This window comes from Girardinichthys multiradiatus, chromosome 12 (assembly GCF_021462225.1).
Source record: "Girardinichthys multiradiatus isolate DD_20200921_A chromosome 12, DD_fGirMul_XY1, whole genome shotgun sequence".
NCBI classification, from domain to species: Eukaryota; Metazoa; Chordata; class Actinopteri; order Cyprinodontiformes; family Goodeidae; genus Girardinichthys; species Girardinichthys multiradiatus.
The window spans coordinates 31,888,371-31,910,485 of record NC_061805.1 but is presented as its reverse complement, the minus strand read 5'-3'; the positions used below and the strand labels follow the sequence as shown (position 1 = coordinate 31,910,485).

The 22,115-nt window shown below is 39.1% G+C and overlaps 2 protein-coding genes across 3 annotated transcripts in view; both read left to right on the top strand.

Annotated features, from left to right (window-relative positions):
* The first annotated feature begins 969 nt into the window (after positions 1–969).
* ewsr1b (EWS RNA-binding protein 1b) lies at positions 970–12,800 on the top strand. 2 transcript variants are annotated; one of them, XM_047381284.1, is made up of 15 exons: positions 970–1,041; positions 1,491–1,527; positions 2,440–2,491; positions 2,638–2,785; positions 3,038–3,236; positions 3,333–3,586; positions 3,705–3,861; positions 8,944–8,978; positions 9,507–9,536; positions 9,667–9,782; positions 11,298–11,427; positions 11,532–11,642; positions 11,792–11,918; positions 11,997–12,353; positions 12,460–12,800. In XM_047381284.1, exons 1-15 carry the CDS (start codon positions 1,026–1,028, stop codon positions 12,494–12,496), a joined length of 1,806 nt encoding a protein of 601 aa, XP_047237240.1. In that variant the 5' UTR covers positions 970–1,025; the 3' UTR covers positions 12,497–12,800. The 2 variants fall into 2 exon arrangements, with proteins under 2 accessions (XP_047237240.1, XP_047237239.1); XM_047381283.1 differs by having other exon boundaries at positions 8,941–8,978.
* Positions 12,801–16,199: 3,399 nt separating this feature from the next.
* The window catches only part of gas2l1 (growth arrest-specific 2 like 1), a 39,973-nt gene continuing 34,057 nt past the window's right edge, over positions 16,200–22,115 (top strand). The window contains exon 1 of the mRNA XM_047380402.1: positions 16,200–17,904. Within this exon, the coding sequence (XP_047236358.1) occupies positions 17,203–17,904 (702 nt within the window). The 5' untranslated portion in view covers positions 16,200–17,202. The remainder of the gene's footprint in view (positions 17,905–22,115) is intronic.

Here is a 22,115-nt window from a genome sequence, read left to right as displayed (position 1 = left end):
GTCCGTGTATTTATTGGGATTTTATATGATAGTACAGCAAAAAGTAGAGCTCAACAGTGAAGTGGTACAAAAAAGATGTATAGTTTCTTTTCTTTTCTATTAGTAATTTGACAAGTGTAAATATAGTTGTATTTAATCTCCCTGAGGTCATTCCGATGTAAAACTACCTTTATTTACAGCTTTCAAACTTTTGGAGTTTGTCTTTACCAGCTTTGTATATCTAGATACTGAAATGTTTACCAATCCCTTTTTGCAAGTAGCTCAAGCACTAACAGATTTGATAGAAAACATATGTGCACAGGTCTAGCCACAGATTTTTTATTGAATTTTCTAACACAAAAAAGTGCTTTACTCTAAACCAAATAATAGTAACAAAGACTTAGTACCTATTAATTGCATGCTGATAAAGTAATTTTCTACATGTTTACCAATCTCACAGCAAGCTAATAAGCCTCTAATGAAACTCTAGCTTTGAGTAACTTTAAGATAAAAATTATGAAAAACTTCTTATTAAAAATGAAAGCAAGGCTTGTTTTTGTCAGAACTGCAAGTAAATGATCTTGCAAAACTGAAGAAAGAATGGCAGAAAAGGTGGGATGAGGGAAGGAAAGGAAGATGTCTTTAAGGGATCCAATAGGCATAAGGAGAAATGAGAACTGAAAGGAGCAGAAAGGAGAAAAGATTAATGCCAAGACTAAGATTGATATTGTGCATTTACAAAAGCATAATACAGGGAAATATGACCACTATGGGGAGGATGAAACAATAGAACATGTTATATTAGAATGTCATAAATATGAGCAAGAAAGAGTCACGAGAAGAAAATGTTAAAGGTTTCAAGAAAAGTTTAGCATAATAGACATATTACAAATGAACTTATGAAACAAACATATACAAATCACTCCATACCAGTTGGTGGCGGTAATGCGCACCTTTGGTTTTTTTGCCAACCGCCAAAATACTCCAAAAGAAGAAGAACTCTCCTCACTAAGCAGCGTCTCGTCGGCTCGCTCAGACTCACTAAAATGGCGTCTGCTCCCGGTGAGTGAACTAATTGCGGCTTTTGTATTAATTTTCCAATACTTTGTTTAAAAAGTTAGGTTGATCAAGTTTTTGACGTGTTAGTGTTTCGGTGTAACTAATAATTTAATTTAGTTGTTGATCAAATATTGTTTTACAGTCAGCGCGTCCTACGCTGCGTGGAAGGCCTAGTGTTAGCTCCTCAAATCATTCCGGTTTGTTGTTTGCAGTTTACCGTTTTATTTTATAAAATGATGGTTAAGCGAAGTTATTTTTAAGTGATGGTATTCTAAATCTTGTTGGTTGTACACATAATGTGCCCTTGTAATTTTGAATCGTCGTGTAACGATATATTAGCTTGCTAGTTAGCGGATTTTGCAGTGAAGGCCTAACATCAGGCCTGGCGCGCGCCAAGGATGTTTTGTTGAAAAGCGAAACCGTTATAACTAATTAAACTTTTCTGTTCACAGATTACAGTTCCTACAGCCAGAGTGGTGCTCAGCAGGGGTAAGGTTTTTAAGTCAACCAAATATTTGCATTATTATTTATGAGTTGGGTTCAGAATAACAATAGCAATCAGGACTTGAGGGAATTCTGCAAAAAATCTGTTAAATTCAGGACAGGTTGACTAATCTGATTTCTTTTAACATATACATACATATTTTTGGTGCTTATACGTTTGTTGTAGTTGACGCCTACTCCCAGTTTAAATGTCGGAATACAAATTCATTTAAGTTTATTATTTTAAACAGGCGATTCGTATCTTGAAAATTAGTATGTTGAAACATTGTTTCCTATTAAAAAAGAAGAAAATGGAAATAATTTCTCTCCGGTCTCACCCACACCAAAACGTGACTAGTACTTTATATCAATAATTTACAGCTGAATAGACATTGATCCCGTGCGATAATATTGCTCAGAAGCATTTTAGTTTGAAACATTTTGAAAAACTATGAAGAAATTGTACTGGGACCATCACACAGCACCAACTTTTCGCCAGTACTGACATCCCTACTGTCTTTATTGGTGCTCATTTTATTATCTCTAGTCTTGAAAGTCGCATTGATTTTACACACCAGCTATTTAGTCTGCTTTAAACAAAACAGAGTTTTGTTTTTTGGAGCGTCTGCTTTCTATTAGCTGGTAGTATCGCTCTTCCAGATTCTGGTTTTGAACCAAACAACAAAATTATGCTCAGCTTGAAAATGTGGGACTCGGTTCGCTTGTGAGTGAACCTCTGTAAGGCTCTTTTACCATGGGAACACCACTGGGCTATCAGAGAACCAGTCATGTGCTATTCACATGTGGAAAAATGTTGTGCAAGTTTTTATTTAGAGATTCCACAATGTAGGTTTCATTATTTATCCAGAGCTTTGGGATTTCACTAGAGTAATACATTTTATTTTTGTTTACCTGCAGATATGCCTCCTATGCTGCCCAGCCATCACAGAATTATGGTCAATCAGCACAGGTAAAATTAAACAAACAGTGGTTGCCTGTATTTCAGAGATTGAGCTTGTTATTTATCAACTACGGATAGTTGATAAATTGTCAATATTTTAGAATGTTTTTCTGCATAGTTGCCAAAGAATTGTGATTCTTTTTTGTTTTTTTCAGCAAGGCTATGGACAGCAGAATTATGGATCATACACTCAACCTGCTGCAGCTGCTGCTGATAGCAGTTACACCCAGACAACCCCTGCAGCTGCAGGATATCCTCAGCAGCAACAACAATATGGATCGTCATATGGCCAGCAGCCAGCAAGTCAGTAATTGTATTTCTTCTAATTACTTTAAAATGATTTTTATATTGGTATGTTAGGATGGAGCTTGAAATCCATGTAAAAAAAAAGTAGAAAGAAATGGTGCCTTAAAATGTGTGTTGCATCAATCAGTAGGCTGCATGCAGATAATGATCCTGGGGACAAAAAGCACAACTTACCAGGTCTGCACATTAAAGTATTAACATCTTTCCAAGACTAGCATTCTGATTGCTATTTTTTTTTTCTTTTTACAGCTGGTTATCCTCCTGCCCAGTCTACTACTCATGGCTATTCACAGTCAACCCAGAGTTACGGGGCTAGTGGTTACGATAGCACTCCTGCTACTGCTGCTGCTCCAGCTGCCTCCCAGTCTTACGGCTCTCAGCCAGGGTACACTGCCCAATCTGCCTACCCTGGGTATGGTCAACAGGCTGCACCTTCTGCGCCTCAGAGGTATAAGCTTTTTGTGCTGCCAGCAGAGGAATAATTCTAAATAAACAACCTTGAGATGTTTGTTTTTCTTTGTTTACTGACTTTTTCTATTAACAGTGCTAACACCCAACCAGCTAGTTACAACCAAAGCACTTACTCCCAAACGACATCTTATGGACAGCAACAGCCTGGATATCAGGGTCAGCAGGCTGGCTATAACCAGCAGCAGGGATACCAACAGCAGACACCACAGCAGCAACAAGCCCCTCCTGCTTACCCTCCACAGGGTGCTGGTTCCTATGGCCAAACAGCAGCTAATCAATACAACCAGCAAGGTGGACCACCCAGTTATAACCAGTCTGGCCCTTACAGTAAGTTTGGCTCTGTGTCTTTTCTAAAACGTGGTTGGATTGTCAGTTGAACACTTTGATATGACAGCAAAGATTTGTGGGCTATTTGTACTAATGTAGTGGTATTGCTGTTTTGTAGGTAACTACAGACAGGATGGCCAAGGTGGAGGTTCTGGCTATCCAGGCTCTGAGTCTGGAAGGTACTCTGGGGGTGGAGACAACAGGGGCCCGGGTAGGGACGGCTTTGACCGAGGTGGAATGATGCATCGTGGGCGAGGCATGGGTCGTGGAATGGGGTAAGTGTGTTTCCTTAGCATGTTATCTCATTTTCCTTTTAAATCATAGGTTCTGTTGCCATTTTGGTCAGGGCTGAGACATTCTTCGGAGAAATGGCTGGAATATTATGCAACAATCTCCAACTTTATTCCTTGTGCAGCTTTTTGGTGCCTTCATAATCCAACCCGCCCCAGGAGTTTCAATTTGTTTCAGGTGTTCCAGGGCAGGAATTGATCTAAAAGTTGAAGGATTGTAGCTTTAGAGGCCTGGAGTTGTGGGGGGGGGAGTCTACTCCAAAGTAATTAATTTGCCAATTTGCTTTCTGAAGTTGTGTTGTCATAATTTATTAGCTGTCAAAGCTAATATGTTATGAAAATCAAAGGCAGAATTGCTTGGATTGTGTCAGTACACAGCCAGTGGTATGCAGTTAAAAAGGCATTATTGCCATTTTATTCCCATTTCTCTCAGCTCTGACCTTTTTGGCTAAAGGTAAGTTAGATGTCCCATTTTTCACACACAATAATTTGAAAGAGCAACCTGTGCTTAAACTTTAGGTTAATTAGCTGGTTTCCAAAGACTTAAATTGAGTATGAGCACCTCCATATTTTGGATAGTTGGGGGGTTCTTGGTTTTTACAGGGAGTGTTTTTTGTTTGTTTTTTTTTCTTCCAAGATGTCTGGCAGGTCTTATTAGAAAAGGTTTACACACGAATGTCTTGCAATTGGAATGATGCAAGTAGGATTTAAGTCTTTGTTTTTCTGGTTAAATTTAAGATCAGGTGCTAAAAGAGTCTGGCTGTTAAATTTTAAGTAATTCATCCGGTTTCTGTGCAGTATTTTTTTGGTACTTTCTGAAATGCTCGTTTGGGCTCACTTGTGCCTGTTTGGTACAGTGGAATGCCTTTGAGGTTCTTTTTACCGGCTTATTGGTATTTTTAGGGGTCTAACTTTTGAATGTTTTAAGTATTCTCACAAACATTAGTTTAAGCCAAAATACGATTTTATTTTATTTTTTTAAATAAGGTACATTTAAAAACAAGGTGAAGTTCTGTACAATTGTAGAATGTGTAAGACCTAAAGATGGGTCATAAACTACAATTTAAAAACAGGTGGAAGGTAGGAATGTACCACAGAGGTTAAAAAAAATAATAATTTAAAGCAAACAACAGGATACCACCTCGCTCTGTGCCTAAAGCCACTGGAAATTATGTTTTTAAAACAGGAGGTAAAGATGATTATATAATATTTTAAGGAAACTTTTTCCAAAGTTTTGGAGCCTTTGCTGGAAAAGCCTCCTCTTAGCTTCAGCTTAGGTTTTTGGACCAAAAGCAACTGATCTTGCTGTCCACAAACAAATGGTGATAAAAGCATGTGTTTTCTCATGGTGTTGCTTCTAGAGAAGGAGTCCAAAGTCAGTCCACCTGATTTCCATTGATGGCTGGTTAATAGGCTTTTGCTGAACTGCAATTCCCCTCAATCAGGTGTGTTAAAGCAGGGAAACATCTGGACAGCCCTGCTCTAGAGAAACGGGTCAGGTTTTGCTATTTATCTTAACGTACAGTTTGTACGTTGTAGATCCAGTGAACCAAAGTTGGCAAGGTGGGTGTGTAATGTACTTTTAGGGACAGATGGACTATAGTTGTTTTTATTGGAGCTCAGAAAATTCTGAGCTCCAATTTTTCTTTTAATTACATTTTTACAGGTATGAGCAGACTAGAGCTTGAATTAAGACCAAAATGTTCACAGCTCGGACAGATTTGTTGAAAATAATAGTTTATCAGCATGTTTTATTTCCTGACTGGGAGTGCTTTAACATTCTGGAGTGGCCTGGCCAGAGTCCCGGCTTAAAAAACAACCTGTGAAGAGAAGAGGGTAATGAAAAGGAAGCCTTCAAGACTTGGGAGGAGACATGGAAGGTAAATTAATTCCCCAAAGCTGGTCAGCATTTAAAGTGTTTGTTATGATGCTAATTAAGATTAAGGGTTTGGATGATTTTTTTAACACTGCCTTTTTGTTCATCACATTTAGAACATATCTTTGTGATTACCTGTAAAAACACTTCTTGGTTGAATGAAAATAATTTTAAATATCCCCATCGATGAATAATTTTTAGCATAACTGTATTTGGCTTTATAGGAAATCTGGCAGTCAATCTACATTGCAGTGGAAGGAGATGCCATGATTTTTCACAGTAGACCCCAAAGTGAGCAGGTAGAAAAACGGTAAAGAGGTGCCTGAGAATGGCTGGCTCATGGAAGGGCCACTAATTTTTCTTTTAATTACATTTTGGTTTTGGGAAATGAAACAAAACGCTACAACCTAAAATATTTCAGTCATACTTCAAACAAAATTTAGTAAAACCTTAAATTCAAACTTTAGAGCCAATGCATTGTGTCCTGTTTTCTTTTCCATTTTCATTGTAATAAATACATTGGTTCTCAGATTTCAACAGTTTGTTAGGGTAATATTATTGTTGGTACTGAATGGGGATTTAAAGGTTTTTTTTTTTTTTTTTAATGGGTTTTAACGTGCTTAGTATTTAGGTCAGGGGGGCTGCTGTGTTCACAATCAAATACATCAAAAACCCTGACGCTGGCTTATTTAAAATTCTATCTATGTTTTAGTCTGGTAAAGTGGATATTTGTGTGGTTTTTAAGTCTACTAAATTGGGATTGTTTCCTCCAATATAGATTCAGAACCTAATAATCTTCCTAAAAATGTTTTCTGATAGAGCTGCACAAAATATCGACTCAGTCTTCACCGCAATATCAATGTGTGCAATATCGTAATCACAAAGGACTGGTTGGATGCAATATGTGGTAGAATTATATTTCAAGCGACATGCATACAAATTTTGTATGTCAACAATATTTTTGGCCTGTTTGGAAAGACTTAATCTTGTTGCCCACTCTATGTGTAAATTTTAAGTTGGAAAGATGCTAAAGCTCATAGAAAGATGGTGACGTTATGATGAACAAAAATCAAGGCTTTATGGGCTAATTGAAATTCTTGCAATATTCATCAATAATTGCATGTTTTCCTGATATTGTGCAGCCCTTCCTGCTAGTGCGTATAAAAATGTTTCCCTGTTTAAAAACAAACTTGACACAGATGGGTAGATTGAAGCTCTGCTGCCTTCACTGAAATGGCCGCAGTTTGAGAGGGTTACGAGGAATTGAGTATTAAGGTCATTACAGGTATTCCTAATGGTTTGGTTTGGACCTTTCAGTACGAGTCTTAATATTGAGCAAATGGGTCTTTTCTTAATGATTGGTTGGTTTGGTACATCTGAATTTATTCTCCTTAGCTTTATTTAAAAAAAATACCAAATAGGTCCTGGTTGGTTGGATTCTGCTGTTAGGTGTTAAGGTTTTGCCGATCCGCTGAAACTATTCAGGAGTATCTCTCTTTTTTTTTTTTATATATATATATATATATATTATTTTTTTAAGCAACAACATACACAAACTCATAGGTTTATGTAAACCATAAAACACATCAAGCTTTTATAAGTTAAACCCATAGAGTAGTGTTTTTATAGGGGAATGTTTAGTTAATTTAGGGCTTTATCAGTTCAGCTTTGCACAGGTGTTTGTGTTCTGGGGTGGTGGGACTGGGGCTACTGTGTTTTTGAAATGTTTGGAATACAAATGTTATTTCTTTTGAGCGCCTTTTTAACATGCTTTGTCACATTTATACCGTACAGGTAACAGTGAGAGCCATTTAAACCCATCTTTTCTCTAAAAAGTATCTGTACTCAGTGCAGAGTCTCCAGCTTAAGCAGCAGGAAGGAGCTTAAACAAAGATTCGAAGTCTCCCTTTTATCAAGAACTGAGGATGGTGTTTTTATATTTTTTTTTCTCTTGTTTTTTATAAGCATGATGGGTATACCGTATTTTCCGCACTATAAGGCGCACCGGATTATAAGGCGCATAGAATAGAAGCTACTGCAGTCAAACGTTTGACTGGGGTTGCGTTATGCATCCACTAGATGGAGCTAAAGAGAATGTCGACAAAATGGTCAGATAAGTCAGTCAAACTTTATTAATACACTACAAACCAGCGTTCTGATAACTCCATTCACTCTCATGGTAAGGTCTCCTCTACATAGAATTCTATTGAATAGAGCCAACCGCACGTTAGGAATGCATTGGAGTCTATGAAGTTGAAGTTGAAATCAAACGTTAGTTAAAACGTGAAAGGGAACTTTTCCCTGATTTGAAAGGTGCAATTTTGGGGTCGTTATACACACACAAGTGGTGTTGGACTAGGACTAAGCACAGTACAGGTGTTTACCGCTATTACTTCGGCGACACCCCTGACTACGGTAGCCATAATGCTGCAAGCGGTGCGGCTTTGTAGTTTACCAGTCGTACTGAAACATTTTGGCAGAGTGCCGTGTACAACCAGTATGGATCAACCAATTAACCAATTGATCCATAGATAAGGCGCTCCAGATTACAAGGCGCACTGTCATTTTTTGAGAAAATTTATGGTTTTTACGTGCGCCTTATAGTGCGGAAAATACGGTATATGAAATAAATAAAGTCGCTTGTTTTATTTAAATATAAGATAATCTTGGTAGACATTGTTTGTTTTGGTGTTCTTAAAAATATGTAATTGTTTTTATTTTGGTGAATGTAATAATGGCTTTTCTCTTGTGAAGTTTCAGATGCATTTTTTTTTCTTTTTTGACAACTGTATAAGTCATTTATTTGTAACTTAACATTTTGGAGGTTTAGATACCAGATGTGTGCCGTCAATGCATCTGAAATACTTCTGCCTGTGTACATTTGTTTTAGGATTTATAACATTTTTAAAACCAACGAAAACATGTTTTAATTTTTGTTGTGACAAATGTATCCACTCTTTCAAACTGTCATTGGATGTTGTACTAAGCTAACTAAGGAATGGCACATAGTTAATATCATTTTCTCATTGAATTGTGCTTTTATAGTTAGATTTCTGGGGAGTTAATTTAAGTTGCTGTCGGGTTAGTTAGAATGTTTTGATTACTCCCCCAATCAAGCCACTTTGCTCGATCCATGGAAGTGGCTGTAAAAGGGAAACGCCTTCATATCTCCATTTATTCCCCCATAGCAGCGCTGGAGACAGAGGTGGCTTCAGTAAGCCTGGTGGTAAGTTACTGAGTATTACACTGGTTAGTCCACTTTTTGGGTAAATATGCTTTCAGCTTTGATATACATTGTGGTATGCAAAATTTATTTACAAAAACTCTTCAAAATATTGGATTTTTTTTTTTTCTTATGCCTGAGACCATTTGCTCTGGGGTACTTTGTATAATTCAGTCACTGGTTATGGTTTGACAATCTTTTAGATTGGTAAATAAGAGAAGTTTTTGCTGCTGCTCTGACAAATCTGAGCTGAATCTTTTTTTTGTGAAAGATTTCACTCTGGTCTTAAAGGCTTTTCCAAAGAGTTATTTGCCAAAGGTTCTGAGGTGTTAAATTTTTCAATTCAGTTGATCAATTGTGGACACTTTGTACCAGAAGGTACCATATTTTTCAACTTCCGAATATGAGTCATGCATAAAAGTGTCTGGTTTATAATTTGTAGTGCCTGTCATTTGTTGTGTACTGGATTTCAGTTGCACACACTGACTTTTCTCCATCTGTTTCTTTACTTTTTAATGTGATGAACTACAGGACCCATGAACAGCGATGAACGTGAAATGGGTGAGTAGAATCTTTAACCTTGGGGTCTGTCCTGCAAGCTATAGATGGAGCCTTGCTCCAATACACCTGTTGTATGAGCTACTTGTTATGAAATGCCATATTAAAAATAGGTTTATAATTCATATTATAGGACGTCCAGAAGAGCAGGATGATTCTGAGAACAGCACGATTTACATCACTGGGTTGACCGAGAAGGCCAACCTAGAGGAAATGGCTGAATTCTTCAAGCACGTTGGGCCAATAAGGGTAAGAATAGCTTTTTGCCCCTTTTCAAGATAATAGTTCTGCACTGGACACTAAACCACAAACCCCCATAAAGTATCACTTTGTCCTTTCAAATCATTTAAGTCCATGATGGGCCCGGTACACTTTCAGGTCATGTGTCTGGGGAGTAGCCTACAACTCACGACATTCATCTTTCGTAAGACTTGATTTGTACACCCCCACACACAATTAGTGCCAGCTTTGTTCTAGGATGCCCCACCCAACCCAGTGCAGGTGGTGGGAGATAGAAGCGCTCTAGCAACATTGACATCACTGTTGTACAATGTCTTCCACCCCATGCATGAAGCTGTTGCAGAACCGTAGAGCTCCTTCAGTGAATGACTGCTGCATCCTAGGTGCACAGAGGAGCTATCGCACATCCTCCTAGCAGCTGTTAAACCTTATAACCATCAATGCTACCAACAAACACATTAAATATTTACAACCCTGCTGCTTTGAAGTTTTTCAAGTTTTTTTTTTTTTTTTTTGGTAGTCTATTGTTGGGATGTGTCACGCATTGTAGCCATAGAGCGTGCAACCTACATAGAGGCCTCCAGCCTTCCCGGGTTCGATTCCCGGCCCTGAAGACCTCTGCTGTATGTCTTCCCCCCTCCCTCCATCCTATTTCCTGTCAGTGTACTTTGAAATAATTACAAAAATAAAGGCCACTAGTGCTGCAAATAAAATACTTAAAAATAAAAATGTTTTTATAGACAACTACACGGGCACAGTTTGTACACTTCCAAAACTACTCCACAGTATATTTAAATTTTTCCCTCACTGTATATAGTCTCTTTGTATTTTCTTTTATTTATTTTTTACCTTTGTGTGTATCTGCATGCTTACATGTGCCAATGTGGGACAATAAAGGATATTTCTGATCTAGTGCGGTCTCATGATCCCAAGCAGGCCTGCTGTCCAAATGCATCCCGTTCTTTAAATACAGCAGATTTCATTGATGAACATACAGGTCCTTCTCAAAATATTAGCATATTTCATATTCATTGAGTGATGAACCAGGCTGGGAGTTTTAAAGGCCTCAGGAATCTTTTGCAGGTGTTTAGAGTTAACTTGTTGATTCAGATGATTAGGTTCATAGCTCGTTTAGAGACCCTTTTAATGATATGCTAATTTTGTGAGATAGGAATTTTGGGTTTTCATGAGCTGTATGCCAAAATCATCCGTATTAAGACAATAAAAGACCTGAAATATTTCAGTTAGTGTGCAATGAATCTAAAATATATGAATGTTAAATTTTCATCATGACATTATGGAAAATAATGAACTTTATCACAATATGCTAATATATTTTGAGAAGGATCTGTATTCTCCCACTAGATTCATCCTAGTAAATTCCTGTTCCACTAGTCTCGCAGAAAGTCTTTCTAGGATGTTTCAGTTTGCAACTAAAACATCTGCAACACAGAGTTGACAAGTAAATATGGTTTATGTCTCACCCCAAACTTTACTGAAACCAAACATTTGCTCTGTTTGAAGATGAATCGCAGACTGGGTCAGCCTGCTATCAACATCTACACAGATAAGGACTCAGGAAAGCCTAAAGGAGATGCCACCCTGTCTTATGAGGAGCCCATCTGTGCTAAAGCAGCTGTAGAGCATTTTGATGGTATGCTTTATAGGTTAAACATCAAAATAAGAATAATTAAGTAAAAACACTTTGTAAAATGTACTCAGCGCCAGAGATGACATAAAACTTTATTTTAATAACAGGAAAAGAGTTTCAAGGTCGAAGACTTAAGGTGTCCATGGCACGGCGAAAGCCCATGATGGGTGGAATGAGGGGTGGTATGCCCATGCGTGACGGCATGATGGGTCGTGGAGGTAAATGTCACTGTGTGCTCAGTGTTAACCTGTTGGTTTTTATGTAATGCAGGGATCTCCCAGGGGAGTGTACGTCCTGCTTGACTAATGTCTGTGGTATGAGTTGGGTCTAAAAGCATGAATGAAAATTGTGGGAATTTCCTTGTCAGGTATGATGGGACGAGGAGGGGACCGTGGAGGTTTTGGTCCACGAGGTGGCCCACGTGGAATGGGCAGAGGTGGACCCACAGGAGGAAACATGCAGCAAAGAGCAGGGGACTGGGAGTGTCCTAATCCGTATGTATAACTACCTCATGTACCGCTTTCATTGTGTCTCTGTGTGTTTGGTAATTGTACTTTGGTATGTTTTCACAGGGGTTGTGGTAACCAAAACTTTGCTTGGAGGATGGAGTGTAACCAGTGCAAAGCTCCCAAACCTGAGGGCTTGGGTAGTGGTCCTCCTTTCCCCCCAGGTGGTGACAGAGGCAGAGGTGGACCAGGAATGCGCGGAGGCAGAGGTATGGACCGTGGTGGGCCAGCAGGAGTCGGAGGCCCAGGTGGACCCGGTGGTTTCCGTGGTGGTTGGGGAGGTGACCGTGGTGGATTCAGAGGACGTGGCGGCATGGACAGAGGAGGGTTCCGTGGAGCCGGACGTGGAGGACCGCCCATGGACCGAATGGGTGGCAGAGGGGGAAGAGGAATGGGACCACCTGGTGGCAAGATGGATATGAGGTAGGATTTTAATTTCTGGCTTGAGATTTGGGTAAAACAGTTATTGATGATATTAAAAGAATAGACAGTAAAGATTATTCTTTCATTTTTCTGTTTCTTCTTCTAGGGACCATCGCCAGGAGCGTAGAGACCGGCCTTACTGAAGGAAAACTTCTCGATTGTTCCTGTTGTGGAATTTCATTTTTAAAAGAAGTTTTAATTTATGATTCCATATTTTGACAACCTGTGCAGTTTGTCCACTCTGGTTACCGTTTTAATTTTCTTTTTTTAGTTAGTGTTTACGCTGCATCCTGTATTGTGCATGTTTTTGTTTTTTAAATATGAACATTAGGTTTGACATTGTATCGTAAATGCAGTATTTTCCATTGATTGATGTAACTGTCCCTCCTTTCCCATTACTTAAGTTGTACAATGACAAACTTGGCAAATAAAATTTTGTGAATTTCACCTTTTTGCTTGTGGACATACTCAGTTTAACTGCCTGAAAGCTGGAATTATGCCATTATTTCCTTTTACCGTCAAAGCGAGAATTTAAATGCAGGCTTCCTGATCAAATTAAAATTCCCATAAGGTACATGATTGGTTAGTGGAAGTGTTTGGCAATTCAAATATCAAAAGTCTCTTTTTGGGAAAAAAGGCATGAAATTCTAAAAGCAATATTTACAGTTCAAGGGAGTTGCCGTTGTGATGTAAAGATGAAGCACCTCGATTATTCTTTTTCTTGCCAGTAGGTGGCGCAAACTGGAATGAAACTTCCTGCTTTGACTGTATGGCAACGTTAAAAGTAAAATACAAGAAATAAAGGATATGACTTTCATTTGAAATATACATGGAGACCATAAATGTATAAACATGAAATTGTTTATTTGTAAAAAAAAAAAAAATCCTTTTTAGTTTAGGGTCAATGAGTTCACATTTTGAATATTTTAAAGATTAGTAGATGGTACTTTTTTTGTTTGTTTTTTTTTTAGATATAGCAATAAGTTATTCCTATTCACTGGTTTAACCTCTTTCAAGTTTCCTCAGCATTGAAGTACTTAAGTATGTGATTTAAGTAGTTGATCATTTAAGGTTTGTCCTGGAAACTTTGTTCCTGTTTTCTTTTAACTTGATGAAATCATTTTCTCACAGAGCAGGAAGCTCAGCTTCAACTGGCGTCTTAAAATCGTTCCCCCTTACTTTAGTCACCTTTCTGCTACACACTTCTCTTTACTGACAGAAAAGCTGATTCATCCAGGCCCAGAAAATGATCTCATCAGCCCGTCCCACCTCCCTCCTACTTTTCTCTCTGTTCCTCTCTCCCCCTCCTTGTTTGCGTCTTTTCAAATGAAAACAAGTTCTCCTTACTTGAAATGACCTTGCTCTTAATTTTAGTAGGCACAGTGGAAGAGTACACAGCAGCCTGTCCAATCAAGAGCAGGCTAAGATTTCAAAAAGGTTTTTCACCAAATTTCCAGTTGGAAAATTTTGAACCTTCAAATTACAGATTTATGTGAAATCAGAAGATGGTGAGTTGAGTAAATGATGCAGAGGGACTTCAAACATTGGTTTGGCCTTAAAATGCTAAAGAACAAAAAGACATTGCAGCAATAAACAAAACATTTTTGTTCCTTAGACTTTATATTCCAAAGACTTTGAGTAGACATTTTCTGTGGAATGTAGATCTGTGATTAACTCTTAGGGTGCAGAACATAAACCTACCATTCGGGGCTAATGATGTTTGGACTGAAAAGCTTCGCTGCATTTAAAAAGATATTCAACGGTAGAAATCGATGCAGCAGCCAACCAACTTTCTTTTCACTCTTAAATTAACGACTAGCAGGAGCATCCAGCCTATTAGAACAGTCTAAAATTGTGACCCTGAGATTTGTGAAAACTGATACTGTGTCTGGGTTAGAGCTGGGTCAGTTGTTGAAGTCATACCAAGGTTTTAAAAAGTTGTGGTTTTAAAAGTACTGAAAACTTTCATCGGTTCATTTTAAGCTAATTGAAGTCTTTAATGACTGGAAATTTCTCGTAGCACTACTCCTCACTCACCTGTTGCTGCACACTGCCTGTCAGACAGCTGAAAGAGGCCTATTGGACTTATTCTTACGAGAAGCAAGTCTTGCGTTGAAATGTTTTCAATGTCTAAATCATAATAACCTGTGCAATAAGCAATGTAAAACTCCTAAATTTATCTGTTTCTGTTTTTGCTCGTCTTTTCTTTCTGCTTCATTATCCATTCTTTTTAAATACTGTGAAACCTTGAAATTTGCACTGAAGGCTGTTATCCAGTTCTTTGAGCATCATGCGCTGTCAGTAGTGAAGCCTTTAAAATATCCTTTCATATTTTTCAGTTAAACAACATTGAATCATATATTGAAGCCATGTGTCTGGCTGTTGTCCAAACAAATAAGAAGGTATTTTGCTGAAAACACTGCCACTAAAAATATGACCAGAAGACCTCAAACTCCGGGTCAGCTGCTATACATTATGTTACAATTGCAAGACATTTTGCTTATGCGGGTTTAAAGCAGCTACTGTTTTTAGTGACTTAACTGAGCGGGTGGTAAGCATGCCCATCCCTGGATATACAGCACTGAAACCAAGTTCATCATTTTTCAGTTTTATCAGCTAAGTTATTTCTTATCAATCAATGCCAGTATTGCAAATTACTTTCTCTTTATTTTCCTGAATTTTACACAATGAATCAACCTAAAAGAGCATTAAATTCATCATGTAGGACCTGTGTTGCCTTTTGTTTTTTTTTACTGTGGATCTTTGGTTACTGTTACTATTAAATCTTCAGCAAATCATTCAGGTGCTGACTGCTCTCCTTGCATTTGTAGCAAACTTGTTTGTTCAGCTGTAAATAAATAACAAAAACGTTATCACGCCCATAGCATATCCATGTGCCCATGTGCTCCTATCTTTGCTGATTGTTTTGTGTACTTTGTTACCAGCCTGAGTAACTCTTGAAAATTGGATTATCTCATTGGTCTCAGTCTTCTGTCTTAAAGTTTAAAGGTATTGTAACGTCTTATAGTAGGTTGTTAATTTGTAACAAGCCAACAAACCTGTAATCATCTGGATAAGGTCATCAGTACTTCTATCCCAACTATCTCTTCATCATTGGTAAGACAATAAAGTGAAGTACAGGTCTGAGTTTACAGCTGGTACTGTGCCTTGCAGAAGAATTCATACCCCTTAACATTTTGTACTATATAATTTTGCAACCAAAAACTTCAAAATGTTGTAAGTAATAGACTTATTCAAGATAGCACATAATTGTGAAGTGAAAACAAGACAGACACTGGATATTGTTTTTCTGTTATTCCCATAAAAACCTGAAAAAAGCGTACATTTGTATTCAACACTAACACTTGTACTATAATAACCTTGTCACCGCATTTAGAGCTGGAGGTCTTTTGGGGGGTATGTCTATGGCAGCTTTGCACATCTTTAGACATTTTATTACCGGTTCTTCTTTGCAATATAGCGCAAACTCAGATTAGATGAGGAGTCTCTGTGAACATCAGTTTTCAAGTTCGTACTGGACTTTGACTGGGCCATTCTAGCACATGAATATGGCTTGCTATAAACCATACCTTTGTTGCTCTAGCTAAATGTTTTAGGGTCGTCATCTTGGTGGAAGGTGCACCTCTGCTCTATTTTTTAGTTTTATTTCCTACAAGGGATGGTCCTGTTTACCGCAGCTCATCCAGAGTTTTTATAAGCCTACTCGCTGATGGACTTTGTTTACCTAATTATGTGTCTTCTGAAGCCAGCTGGTTGTGCCGGATTTTATGTAGGGGTATCATCAGAGTAAATACAAATTCATAGCCCATTTTTTTAGTTGTTGTTTTTATTTTTTAAGAATTAGGAATCATGTATCCTTTTCTTTTCGATCCCCAGTCATGCAGTCCCTTGTATTTTTCTGTTACATAAAATCTCAATAACATAAAGCTTGTGTTTGTGATGTGCCAAAGTTTACACGTTATCAAAATGCTGTAGCTATACGATAGTATCCAATATTTAGAGGCTCTGTGTCTTAAGTCGCTTTAATATGTTCATACTTTATCAATTACAGAAACAAATGAATTCAGGAAGCATATTTACACTAATAAAGGACGTGATAGTTTTGGATTATTTTTGAATCTGAATTGTCACTCTTAAAGTCAGTTTTGAACAAGATGAGATTCAATAATTTCAGGAATATACTGGTCCATCAGACACTTTGTTCAGGGCTGATTTGGTGAACATAGGGTTAAGTTTTCCTCTTCCAGCGTTTATCCCTCATAATGGGATGTGCCTCCGAGTCGCTCTGCTGGTTTAAGCTGCAGCAGGTCAACATATTCAGCGCAAGAGGCGGTGCGACATGGGCTGAGCCTGTTTGCAGGGAAATGAGCTGTGGACTGGGAGCTGCTCAGTGGCCGTGATTTCTCCCGACAAGGAGCTGGCGGGCCTCGGACAGACATGGCGACACGTGGAAATGCGTGGCCGACGGGAACCAGCGGTCATCGGGTAGATTAACTGGGGATCGGATGAGCGTCGGCACACCAGGACTGATCCATTTTTCCGCTCCCACTCCTCGGAACCTTGCGATGAGCTCGGTAGAGGAAGCGGGTTTCGCAGACATCCGGAAAACGCATCCATGCGCCACGACCGCCCCGCATCCCGATATGCTCCTGACAACACAAAGCCTGTCTTCAATTAGCTCCAGTACAAAAGCGCACATGCAAATAAGCATGGGTGCGTCAAAACTGTCTTTGCGCTTCGTTTTGCGGATGAGTCTTCAAAGTGTAGTTATGCAATGAGACAGTCGGGGATGATCAGGTAAGACTTTATTGATACAAAACCTGACAATATGGCTGATCAGAGCAACATTCAGTCTGCCGCCTCTAAGAGCATCCGGCCCTTTAAATCCAGCGAAGAATATCTTTATGCCATGAAGGAGGACCTGGCTGAATGGCTGAAGACCCTCTACGATCTGGATGTCACCGCGGACACCTTCATGGATGCGCTGGGGACGGGCTGCGCCCTGTGTCGGCACGCCAACAACGTGAACCGAGCCGCGCAGGAATTCCAGTTGGAGTACCCGGAGGCTGCGAAGTCCATGAAGGTGCCATCTAAGGATGTTGTCTTCCAGTCGCGAAATGTCATCCCCGGCTCGTTCCTGGCGCGGGATAACGTGTCTAACTTCATCACATGGTGCAGGCAGGAGCTCTGGATCAAGGACGTCCTCATGTTTGAGACCAACGACCTGGTGGAGAGATGCAACGAGAAGAATTTCATCCTGTGTCTCCTGGAGGTGGCGCGGCGGGGGTCCAAGTTTGGCATGCTGGCCCCCATGCTAATCCAGCTGGAGGAGGAGATCGAAGAGGAGATCCGGGATCAGGAGAGCCTGCGGGCCGAGGGAGTTCAGCCAGCCGAGGAGAGCTCACCCAGCAGGTGTTACAGTCGGAAGGAGAGCTGTCAGAGTGTGGAGGATGAAGAGGAACCAGATCCAGAGCCGTACGTCTGGCCCCAGAAGAGAGTTTTGTGTGACATGCGAAATTTGGATGAGCTGGTGAGTTGTTGCTGAAATTATGAAGTTTCTTTACATCGTTATTTGCTGTTTTTAATCGCTAAAGGTGCATCTCAGTACATTAGAGCATCATTGAAAAATTAAACTCAAGTTTTATAGTTTTATTACACATTAATGATATTTTGATGATTACGTCTTACAGCTAAATGAAATTAGTTTGTCTAAAAATCAAAAATACGACATAAAACCCACTATTTCTAATACGAAATGCATAAGATACAAAAAGTCACAGGAAGATTGCTGACATACAGGGTAAGCCACAAAAGGTCATTGTTAAAGAAGCTGGGTGCTGTATTCACGCATATTATTGGAAAGTTAAGTGGACGGAAAAAGTGTGATACCAAAAACCGCACAAGCAACTGGGATAAGCAGAGGATTGTGAATTAAAGCCAATTTAGGAGTTTGGACAAGATTCTCTACTTGTGCTGGAGCCAGACATCAGAGCGTCCAGTGTGAAGTTTCCACAGTAAGTGATGGTTTGGGGAGTCATATCGTCTGCTGGTGTTGGTCCACTAAGTCCTGTCTACCAGGAAATTTTAGAGCACTTCACGCTTCTTTCCCTCTGCTGACATGCCTATGGATATGCAGATTTTATTTTCAAGCAGAATTCGGCACCTGTCCACATTGCCAGCGGTACCGATAGTTGCTTTAAGGACCTTGGTATCAGTGTGCTTGATTGGGAAGCAACTGGCCTGATGTAAACCCCACAAAGAATTTATGAAGTACGCCAGAACCAACAATGGAGACGAGCTTAACATCACTAGTAAAGTAACCTGGGCTTCCTTAACACCTCAGCAGTGCCACAGGCTGATCATCTCTATGCCACGCTGGTGGCATAGTGGTGCTGTAATTTATGTTAAGGGATCCCTGACCAAACACTGAGTGTATATACTGTATTGTACTTAAACATAGTTATTAGTTATTTGACATTGCTGTAATAAAAATGATTTTTTTATTGGTCCTATTAGCTGTAAGACATAATCAACACCATTAACAGAAAGAATAATTTGAAACGTATCCTTCTCTGTGTAATGAAGCTAAAATATAAGTTTTCTTCCCTAAATTAATTTGCTGAAATAAATGAACTTATCAATGACATTCTAATTTAATGAGATGCACCTGTATTTCCCTACAGGCAAACAAAATGTGTCATAACTACCTCATGAGATATTAATATGCTGATCTCACTACTCACATGTGTAAGCAGATAGTTGATTTGCCAGTAAGCATTCCCCCAGGATAAAAGAATACACTTTCCCACAGAAATGATCCATTTAACCTTGACCCAGAGTAAATATAAAATAGTGTAATTTGTCCTTTATTTTGAAATTTGTTGAAAATCCGGATTTCTCCCACAGTAAAACACAAGAAATGTGTGAAACGTGAAGCAGTCTCTCTATAAGTGTCATTTCAGTGTTTAAGATATTTTGTGGTGAGAGTGTGACCATGCACATACTGAGAAATTCCTTTTCAACTAAGAGGTCAGGAAGCCCGTCACCCACAAATTCTTGCTCTTCCTCACATACGACCTCTGAGATGTTAAAAAACCAAGACTTTTTGAATCTCTGAAAGAGATAATTCTGCAGCAGCTGCAAACATGCCTTTTTGTTGTTTTATCCCAGGGTTTGTTTTTGCTCTTATCCATTATAGAACTGGTTGATCTTTATTAGAAGTTGGTGGACCTCAGCAGACCAGAACAAAGCTAATGAGCGAGTAGACACCCAGGCAGAACACATGCTTTTGTGGAGCTGTGTGAATGGTGGTGGAGTTAATATTTTCATGCTGATGAGAGGAACAATGACTGCCTTTGACACCAATGATCTGAGAGCCAACAGGGCATGAGGAGAAGAGACGGAGGATAGACACACTCATGCTTGTCAGGCAGCAGAGTGGAGCGCTTTTTGCGTGACCTCTGCAGACAGAAATAGGAGGAGAACACGGACGGAACGGCGGCTGTGCGGTTTTCTTGTCCAGCATCTGAGTTCACACACTCTCACTCATATGACTGAGGATTATACAAGCGGAATGCTTTTTGGAACTATCAGAGGAGAGCTACTGATGCATATGCCCGTCTTTTCCTTTTCAGTCACCATCCCTCTGCCCCTGAGCGGTCGGTCACAGTGTCATGTGTCAGACTCAGAGAGTGACTCTCAGACTGGAGAGCTTCCGACTGATATTGGAAGCAACCTTCTCAGTTATCATCTGTCAATAGAATTAATCTTCTTTCCTCTTTAATAGTATTTTAGCTGCAAAGAACAGTGAGAACAATTCAAATAAGGCAAATAAAACAAGAAACTAGATCGGAGGCTGAAGGATTAAAGTAGTTCAGTATTATCAAGGTTACTTTTAAGTATTTGCTTGAGATATTTAATCAATCTCTGCGGATCTGATTTGTCACAGTTTATTTTTTTCTAATTAATTCTACTATTTAGCATATCTGCTATAGGGGTCGTATTGATGCAGATTGATGTAAACTTAATGACTTACCTATCCCAATTGTTTAAAAAATATATAACAGCTTTGCTAATCATACCCAGCCCTATTTAATTAAATTCTCTTCACTTCCGATGTATAAAAGATGTTTCTGCAGACTAAAAATGCTCCAAATCTTTAGCCTTGTTTTTATATCTTAGTTGGGACATAACTAATCATTGTTTACGTCACATGCAGGTCATCATGTATATTCACAAGAATCCAGTTTAAGTTTCACGCAGGCAATGTGAACTGTTAATCTGTGAGCAGTTTCTCAATGCAAGACAACTCTAACTGCACTGACTCCCAGCAGCACAGTGGCTCTGCTGGCAATATTGTTGCCTTGCACCAAGAAGATCCTGGGTTCAAATGCCAGCCATGCCTTTTTGTGTGGAGCTTTCATGTTTTCGGTGTACAAGTTTGGATTCTTCCCAGGTACCTCAGCCTTCTCCCACAGTCCAAATATATGCAGGGTTTCTATCATGCATCAGTTAATTAGTTACTCAAAATTATCCTTAGGCATGTCTGCATGGTTGTTTACCCCATGTCTCTCTGTGTTGCCCTGGTGACCTGTCAAGAGTGTATTTGACTGTTAAAGTTTGGCACCGACCCTGCAAGGATGAGCAGATGCAGACAATAGATGGATGTATGTTCTTGAGCTATTCAGAAATAGACCATTATCCTACATCGAGAATCATTTCAAATACTGGAGTATGCTTCTATATTCTTGTATAAATTGGTTTGTAGGTTGACAGACGGAGTAATCCTTTTGTTCAAGATTAGGAATTAATGGAATTACATATGAAATACATACATTATTCAAGATGACTGAGAATGCGAATCGACAGAAAGCTAAAAATTTTTGCTTTCTTTGGTGCTTGGCATTCCAGTAATTTCATTGTATTTATTGTGTATCTTAAAATAATACAATACCCTATTAACTTAAAAATATGCAACCATCAGGCGACTAAACTAATGGTGTGTCACATGATCCTCCACCTGCTGGATATAATAAGGATTAGCTGTTGACTTTCCTGGTTACACACCCTCATGTCAACATTCACTACCTCTGTTTCTTCCTCTGATCTGCTGTTGCTTACCCATCCTATATTGGGATATTTAATGTTCAAACTGATAAGCCTTGTTTATCTTATATATCTTATATTATTATTCAATTATTATTGTTATGTATTGTTTTGCATATATTTACTCATTTTGAATTTGATGCTTGCAACACTAATTGTTTTGTAGGTGGAATTCTTTCCCATTCTAGCTTGATGAAGATTTGTAGTTTCTGAGCAGTCCGGGGTCTCTGTTGTCGTATTTAGCGCTTCATGATGTGCCACGCATTCTTAGTGCGAGACAGGTCTGGACTGCAGCCAGGTCAGTGTAGTACCTGCACTCTTTTACTACGAAGCCACGCTGTTGTGACACGTGGAGAATGTGGCTTGGAATTGTCTTGATGAAATAAGCAGGAACATCCCTGAAAAAGATGTTGCTTGGATGGCAGCATATGTTGCTCCAAAACCTGTATGTATCTTTTCCCACCATTAATGGTTCCTTCATAGATACCCATGCACTTGTAGATGTAGCGACCAACTGTGTTACCTGACAATGGTTTTCTGAAGAGTTCCTGAACCCATGTGGTAATATCCATTACTGAATGAGGTTGGTTTTTAATGCAGTGCCTCCTGAGGGATCAAAGGTCAAAGGCATTCAAT

Bases quoted from the DNA above. Each gene is read 5' to 3' on its own strand.
- ewsr1b (XM_047381283.1), top strand. The intron at 3,862-8,940 runs GTAAGTGTGTTT...ATTCCCCCATAG, and splicing joins GGCATGGGTCGTGGAATGGG to CAGCGCTGGAGACAGAGGTG. The intron at 8,979-9,506 runs GTAAGTTACTGA...GATGAACTACAG, and splicing joins TGGCTTCAGTAAGCCTGGTG to GACCCATGAACAGCGATGAA.